Consider the following 8,500-nt stretch of genomic DNA (forward strand, 5'->3'; position numbering starts at 1 on the left):
GGTCGAGTCTGAACCTCGTTGAAATTATAAGGTCGAGCACGAACCTTAAATATTCTTACCCGAGGTCGAGTCCGAAACTCGTTAAAATTCCAAGGTCGAGTTCGAACCTTATTATGCCAAGGTCGAGTCCGAACCTTGAGACTATATTTTCTTAACCAAGGTTCAAGTTCGAACCTTAGTTCAATCGTTTCACTCAAAGTTGAGGTCGGATACGAACCTCGATACTTTCACCTAAGGTCGAATTCGAACCTTAGTTCAATCGTTTCACTCAAAGTTGAGGTCGGATACGAACCTCGATACTCTCACCTAAGGTCGAATTCGAACCTTAGTTCAATCGTTTCATTCGAATTTGAGGTCGGATACGAACCTCAATACTTTCACCTAAGGTTGAATTTGAACCTTAGTTCAATCGTTTCACTCGAATTTGAGGTCGAACACGAACCTCGATACTCTAACCTAAGGTCGAATTCGAACCTTAGTTCAATTGTTTCACTCAAAGTTGAGGTCGGATACAAACCTCAATACTCTCATCCGAGGTCGAATCCGAACCTTGATGAAATACATTCCACTCTAAATTCCGAGGTCAAATTCGAACCTCGTTAAAAGTTCATCCAACTTTGGTTTGAGGTCGAATACGAACCTCAATACTGCCATCCGAGGTCGAATCCGAACCTCGAGATCACATTTTCTTAACCAAGCTCGAGTTCGAACCTTGTTATGTTGAGGTCGAGTCCGAACCTCGAGATCCCATTTTCTTAACCAAGGTCGAGTTCGAACCTTGTTATGCCGAGGTCGAGTCCGAACCTCGAGATCCCATTTTCTTAACCAAGGTCGAGTTCGAACCTTGTTATGCCGAGGTCGAGTCCGAACCTCGAGATCACATTTTCTTAACCAAGGTCGAGTTCGAACCTTGATATGCCAAGGTCGAGTCCGAACCTTGAGATCACATTTTATTAACCAAGGTCGAGTTCGAACCTTGTTATGCCGAGGTCGAGTCCGAACCTCGAGATCACATTTTATTAACCAAGGTCGAGTTCGAACCTTGATATGCCGAGGTCGAGTCCGAACCTCGAGATCACATTTTCTTAACCAAGGTTCAATTTCGAACCTTGATATGCCAAGGTCGAGTCCGAACCTTGAGATGACATCTACTTAACAAGGTCGAGCTCGAACCTTCAAACAACAAATTTGGGAGCTCCTCAGAAGCCCCTTCGCTCTTACATCACTCGGTGCTTGGGGGGCAAGTGTACTGGCCAGCCAAGTTGCCGACTTGTCCCTCACCAATCCATTGACTCAATCAAAGGTTTACCAGCCTGACCAAGCAGTAAACCCATCATTTCCGAGTTCCTCAGCTCGGCCATGAAACATGGACATCGAAATACCACATCGGCCCAAAGAGGACACATCATGAAACAGATAAAAATACAATCTTGTTACCATGCCGCCTACACGTTCTCGAGAACGAGGCGACAGTTGCAACACAAGGCATCTTGACAGGCAAGCATGCGCGAAAGGTCACTCCCCTCCAGCGAGCTCGGTCTTAACTCCTCGACCTATGATCTTTGGAGCTCGGGGGGCTAGTGTACTGTCCGTGTTGTGAAGCCGAGCTCCGAGCTCGACATCACAACGCAAGATGACCTCGAGCACGCGCTACGCGACGTCAGCTCGACATTTAAGTAGATAATAACTAATCTCAAGGGATCTCGCTCCAGACGAGATCCCTTATCTAATCTTATCATATCTTATCTCAAGGTCTTATCATATCTTATCTCAAGATCTTATCATATCTTATCTCAAGATCTTATCATATCTTATCTCAAGGTCTTATCATATCTTATCTCAAGATCTTATCATATCTTATCTCAAGATCTTATCATATCTTATCTCAAGATCTTATCATATCTTATCTCAAGATCTTATCATATCTTATCTCAAGATCTTATTATATCTTATCTCAGGCCCAAGGCCCAAAGCAACCCTAATTCACACTAAGGTACGTGCATTACTTATACGAAATTCATACTCCCACAAACATTAACTTTGGCATCGGAGTCTCTTTTGCAGGTACCACCCCCATCTTGAAGCACCAGCGTACCCGCGAAGGAGGCTCACCAATCTTGCTCGAAAGACCGTCTCTACGACAAATTTCCGGTAAGAACATATACAAATAAATATTGTGTTTGAATATATAAATTATATTTAAAATTTATATAAATAGATATTTTTGAATATTTAAAAATTATATTTTTGATTTTTGATAAATATTTTTTTGGTAAAGATAAGAAAAATTATAAAGATGATCGCAATGAGAATTGAACCTAGACCCATACTTGATACTTCTAATTTATTTTAAAATATTAAAATTTAATTTTTACTTATTTCTTCTATTAAAATTTCTAATTCTTTTTGTTTTACTTCAATTTATTCTGATAATCTCATTTTTATTATTATTATTATTATTATATTTCCGTCTACCATCTCACTTGTTATGTGTACCGCAGAATTCACCTAATTCTCAAGTAGTTCATCGTGTGCGTTTTTGGTCCACTAAAGCATGAGGAAATTTATTATATAGGAAAATAATAAGTAATAAATACTCGTAAAAATAGAACTTAGTAGTTCCACCGTTACAGATGGAGGGTTATTGCCCAAAAGCGTGGTAGGCAAGATATTAAATAAGTTATCCGACTTCTTTATTTATAATAAATAAATTAAGTAATTAAATTTTATAAAGTGTTTAATAATCATGCAGTAAAAACATAGATTATTGTATTTCGAAAAACTTGATTAATAAAAAAATCATAGTATAATAAAAATGAATTTTAAAATGATTATAAAAAAATAATTATGTATAATATTTTTTTTTTCACTCAATTATGTATAATATTGAATCATGATAAGAAGTGATGGAGAGAGTTTGGAACCTCTGGAAAGCTGCAGTTGTAAACTTGTAGTACTCCGCCGCAGTAGCCGCGAGTAGTCACGTGCTCTCTCCGGTTCCGATTTTAAAAGCAAAGTGCACCCCACTCCAACCACAACACAACACATACAATGAAGACACGCCACTCACCGTTTCTGTCGGCACTGCTACTGCTGCCACTGTTAGCTCTAAGCTCTGCAGATCCCACAACCATCATCTTCAACACAGTCGCCAGAGTTAACTTCGCCTTCGACATCTATTCTCTCCCAATTCAGCAACTACCACTCACCCCTAACCAACAACTTCAACTCACCGATGGCCACTCCGTCAATTATAACGGCCACTTCATCTCCAATGCTTCCGCTATCCAACTCCCCACGCACTCTCCTCCTCTCCATCTCGTTTACATCACCGAGAGAAACGGCTCTCCCACTGTATACTACGACGCCGTTTACACTTCCACCACCACATCTAAAACAAGATCCGCTCTGGAAAACACAAGAATCCAAGTCCCTCTGTTACCCACCCACACTCATCAAGTTTCCATGAAAGACAGGCCCAGTGTAACCCCCGATGGCCAATATTTACTATACGTATCCACCCACGAGGACCCGGGTGTTCCACGGGCCAGTTGGGCCGCAGTTTACTCCACACACCTCCTATCGGGCCTCACCCAAAGGCTCACCCCTTACGGTGTGGCTGACTTCAGCCCAGCCCTCTCCCCCTCCGGCCTCTGGACCGCGGTTGCTTCCTACATCCCCGACACCTGGGTCGGTGCAGCAGAAAATATCACAACAGACATCTACATTTTCCACACTCGCGACGGAACTCACCGTGTCAAACTCGTTGACCACGCTGGTTGGCCCTCCTGGGTCGACGACCGCACTCTCTACTTCCACCAGAGAGGCCACGACCAGTGGTGGAGTATTTACAGAGCCATTCTCCCCTCCGAAGCTCCCATTTCCACCGACTCGGTACTCATCGAACGAGTCACCCCGCCGGGTCTCCACGCGTTCACACCAGCGACCTCACCAGGCAACAACAAGTTCATGGCCGTGGCAACAAGAAGGGCAGGGTCAACTTTTCGGCACATCGAGCTATTCGATCTGGTTAATAGTGAATTCAAGGAGCTAACACGCTTGGTCTCACCAACTTCTCACCACTACAACCCGTTTATCTCACCGGATTCATCCCGGGTGGGGTACCACAAGTGCAGAGGAGAATCCAACGCTCAGCTCTTACTCGAGAACGTTCATAGCCCCGTCCCTGGTCTGTCTCTGTTCCGCTTCGCCGGTGAGTTCCCGTCTTTCTCACCCTCCGGCAACCGAATCGCGTACACCGCCGTGCCGGGGGTTTACGTGGTGAACCGGGACGGTTCCAATCTGCGTAAGGTTTCGGACGCGATGGCATTTTCCACCGCTTGGGACCCGGTTCGAGCGGGAGTGATATACACTGCGATTGGGGAATCATTTGGTTCAGAGAGTTCCCAAGTGGATATAGTGTCCATCGACGTTGACGAAGGAAACAGTGTGAAGAAATTGAGCTTTGACGGGAGCAACAACGCGTTTCCGTGGCCCTCCCCGGATGGGAAATGGATAGTGTTTCGGTCGGGTCGGTCGGGTTATAAGAACCTTTACATAATGGATGCGGTGGGTGGAGAGAGGAAGGAGGTCCGAAGGTTGACGGAGGGTCCTTGGACGGACACGATGTGCAAGTGGTCACCGGATGGGGAATGGATCGCTTTTGCATCGAACCGGGCTGCCCCGCATAGTGCGAGCTTCGAGCTGTTCCTGATCCACCCGAACGGAAGCGGGTTAAGGAAGTTGATTGAAAATGGGTGGGGTGGGAAAGTGGGGGACCCGCATTTTAGCCCAGATGGGAAGAGTATAGTGTTTGCTTCCGACTATGCGGGAATTTCTGCTGAGCCAATCTCTACTCCGGATACCGCTTTACCCTACGGTGAAATATTCAGCGTTGGATTGGAGTGGACGCTGTTGATATTGCGCAGGTGTCTCTTCCGGGCCGAGCTGCTAGCGCCTCCCCTTACGAAACTAGCTGCAATTGTGTTGATTACTCCCCGTAGGGGAGCTGACCCTGTTTCCTGGCTTACCTCGGCCTGCACTGCTCCACCGGCGTTTTGCTGAGAGCCAGAGGGTTGGTCCGTGCAAGCTCGACTACAACAAGGATAATTGGAGTGTGTATCCTAACACAGGAACAGGTGGGGTGGGAAAGTGGGGGACCCGCATTTTAGCCAGATGGGAATAGTAGTGTTTGCTTCCGACTATGCGGGAATTTCTGCTGAGCCAATCTCTACTCCGGATACCGCTTTACCCTACGGTGAAATATTCAGCGTTGGATTGGACGGGTCGGGCATCCAGAGGCTAACTCATAACTCGTATGAGGATGGAACCCCTGCTTGGTCATCCAACTATATACAACCGCTGAATGTCGAGAGGCCCAAGGGAGGACCCTATTGTTCTTTTCTGGATTCCTATTTTCTCAACATTTCCGATACCTCTGTCTAAGCCTCAATCAACTCTCTAAATTCGGTATGTATGTTCAGATTTACGGTAAATTCTCTGACGGACCATTTAAAGAAGTGGTGCATGGTGAATGAATAATGACCGTAGATTAAGTGTTAAGAAAAGTAAACGGTTGAGATTTAATTTAATGAGTAAATTTTAACAATTGCAGAGTAGTCCCTTGAAATTTTTTATTGAGGGACATTTTGTATTGTGTTTAGGGTTTCATTTAGCATGTGGGGGTGTTACGATTGTCTGGGTAGTTTGTTGGCAACCATGGTTGAAGTAGGGCGGCTGACGGTGGTGGTGTTTTGTTTGTCGCAGTTCGCAACCCCTTTGAACATCCGTTTGAGTGACATGGTTGAAGTAGGGCGGCTGACGGTGATGGTGTTTTGTTTGTCGCAGTTAGCAACCCCTGTGAACATCCGTTTGAGTGATTTTTTAGATCTAAATAAATGGGTTGTAAAGAACGAAGTGTTTTGCAAATGACAAAGGCATTATGCATTATTGGTCGGTATTTTACTTTCCGTGAGGCGGAGATTTGAGGTAAAGGGTTTGTTGATTGTGGAGTCTGAATAGCGGATTGATGATGAGTGATTTTTTGTTTTAGTTGTTTGTTAAAATTGTTGTTTGGTTGTTATACCTTTTTTTTAAATTGTAATTTAAGATAGCATATGTGGTTGTTATACCTTTTTTGGTTTAGTTGATCCCTGATTTTGTGTGTATACGTTTGTATTGTTGTATGTGGCCCCATAGATTGTTAAACTCAAAATTTGATTAGTTGAAGCAGAGAATGCAGAGACACAGCTACAGCTTAAAGAAGTTGAACATCCAATATTGGGGATTTTTTGTTTTAGTTGTTTGTTAACATTTTTGTTTGGTTGTTATACCTTTTTTTTAAATTGTAATTTGAAGATAGCATATGTGGTTGTTATACCTTTTTTGGTTTAGTTGATCCCTGATTTTGTGTGTATACGTTTGTATTGCTGTATGTGGCCCCATAGATTGTTAAACACAAAATTTGATTAGTTGAAGCAGAGAATGCAGAGACACAGCTGCAGCTTAAAGAAGGTGGACTAAGTAGGTAGACTTTATGAGGAGGTGGTGGTGATGGTTAGGTGTTTGTGGTGTTTGTGTAATCCTTAATGTTGTGAATTATTGTAGAATGTTGGGTTTGTTAACAGAATACAAATTTTGTCATAGTTGATGAATGACATGTGTAGCAGAATACGTTATTTTGAGGTCTGTAATTAATAATTACAAGAGTCGTGGCCAAATGAATTCATGGTTTAAGGAGAATGGTGTTTAAAACTCAGGTTCATTATATTTGTCTGCTTAAAGAACCATTGATTAGGAATTATAAATGATATGTAGCAGTTTGATGAAATGAAAATATGTATTTGTTAGTTGATATTCTATGTTTATTTGTTGAAACGTGAAATTGAACAGATTAGTTAGTATGAATTTGGTATGGGAAGTATAAATTTTTTGGTTTGGTTATGTGAAACATGATAGATATGTTATAGTTATGGTCATTTGTGTTGTAAGGTGTGGTTTAAGTTAGTATGTGGTTTTAGTTGAAGATCATTTAGGATGTAAAACATTTAGAAATGACAGTGCTGGTTGCACGTATTTTGGGTGATGTGGAGAATTGAATGTGATTAGTGTATGTTAGATTTAGAATATATTGGTTTGTTAAATTTTGATAGTTGGTAACCGTGTATGGATTTGTGCATGTTTGTAGCAGATGAAATTGGTGTTTAGGTATTGATTGGAAGTTGTTAATTGCATAAATACTGGTTTAATAATGTCAGTATGGAATACTTATTAAAAGCATGTGATTAAAAATGGATTCGTGTGTTTTTGGATGTAGAATATAATAAAAATCATGTTTAAATAGTACATTAAAATTATAATTATATTTGATTAATTGCATAATATAAATCACAAAATATGAAACACAAAAATGTGATTGTTTTTGGGTGAGTCTTAGAAAGTTGCGAAGAAAGATAGAATTACATTGGATCTGTTGCAATATATGTATCCAAAAAAGGAATCAAAAAATAATTGGGCCAAGTGATACAATTTTTTTGTTGCAGAATAAGGATAAAAAAATGTGCAGCCCAGCCGATGATATTAATCCGAAAGGTGTAGGTTCATTCGTCAAGTTGTTTTGTTGAATTGAAGTTATGATAGTCCAATACTTTGACAGAATTCTGCAGCTCTCATGTGGATGGTGCGTTTACATTCATTATGATCACCGGAAACCAAATCTAACGCAATTTTCATTCGAACAGTTTCTTCATCAAGGCTCTGAAAATGTTACATTGTTTGACATATATTAATATGCATAAGTAAAATAAAATGAAATTTCAAATGTATTGCATTATTTGCTCACCACTTTGATTAAGTTTGGTTGAAATGCATATTCCATATCCATCCATTGTAAAACCCAAATAATAGAGTTGTTACTGTTATGCATTGGAAAAAAAATTTGTGAATATAAAATTCATTACGAAAAAAAAATGTAAAGTAAAATAGTATTGGAATAGTATTGGTTACCTATGTCCACAATTTGGAACTGCTCTTCCTTGCAAAATCTCCCAGCTTTCTCCATGTACTAATTCTTTAACAAAATGTTGAGGATAAAAACTTGATTCCATCATTTGTATTATGACGTTGGACTGAAAGAGGAAAATAGTATGTGACAAATTGATAGTGAAGTTAGGATGGTTGATTTATTTGGAGTTAATTCTGACATACTATTCGCATCATGTTGTGACGTCTACCAGCCATTCTTTCCTCCTTCAGATAAGAATCCAAATGGTATATTACATTGTCTTCTAAGCTAAGAACCATCAAATACCAGTGTCCGCTATATTCCTCAATTGGCACATATATCTATGAACACAAAAATATTGTATTTAAATGTAGTTAAATAAATAGTTTTGTATTTGATTTGAAAGAAATATGGAATGCAGTATACATATTTTAATTTTTTATATGGTTTCATCCAGTGTTTGGCATATGTTTCCAATAGGTCTTCAATTGTGTCTCC

At 40.7% G+C, this 8,500-nt stretch overlaps 1 protein-coding gene across 1 annotated transcript; it reads left to right on the forward strand.

Moving 5' to 3' along the window:
• The first annotated feature begins 2,876 nt into the window (after positions 1-2,876).
• On the forward strand, positions 2,877-6,144 carry LOC109794555 (uncharacterized). The gene is made up of 2 exons (XM_083077036.1): positions 2,877-4,809; positions 5,176-6,144. The coding sequence occupies exons 1-2, from the start codon at positions 3,052-3,054 to the stop codon at positions 5,443-5,445; spliced, it is 2,028 nt and encodes a 675-aa protein (XP_082933162.1). The 5' UTR covers positions 2,877-3,051; the 3' UTR covers positions 5,446-6,144.
• Positions 6,145-8,500: the final 2,356 nt, after the last annotated feature.

Source organism: Cajanus cajan, chromosome 6, assembly GCF_000230855.2.
Source record: "Cajanus cajan strain Asha chromosome 6, NIPB_CcT2T_4, whole genome shotgun sequence".
NCBI classification, from domain to species: Eukaryota; Viridiplantae; Streptophyta; class Magnoliopsida; order Fabales; family Fabaceae; genus Cajanus; species Cajanus cajan.

Coding starts and splice junctions, on each gene's coding strand:
- LOC109794555 (XM_083077036.1), top strand. CDS start 3,052: ATGAAGACACGCCACTCACCGTTTCTGTCGGCACTGCTACTGCTGCCA. Junction 4,810..5,175: donor GCCCAGATGGGAAGAGTATA/GTGTTTGCTTCC, acceptor CATTTTAGCCAG/ATGGGAATAGTAGTGTTTGC.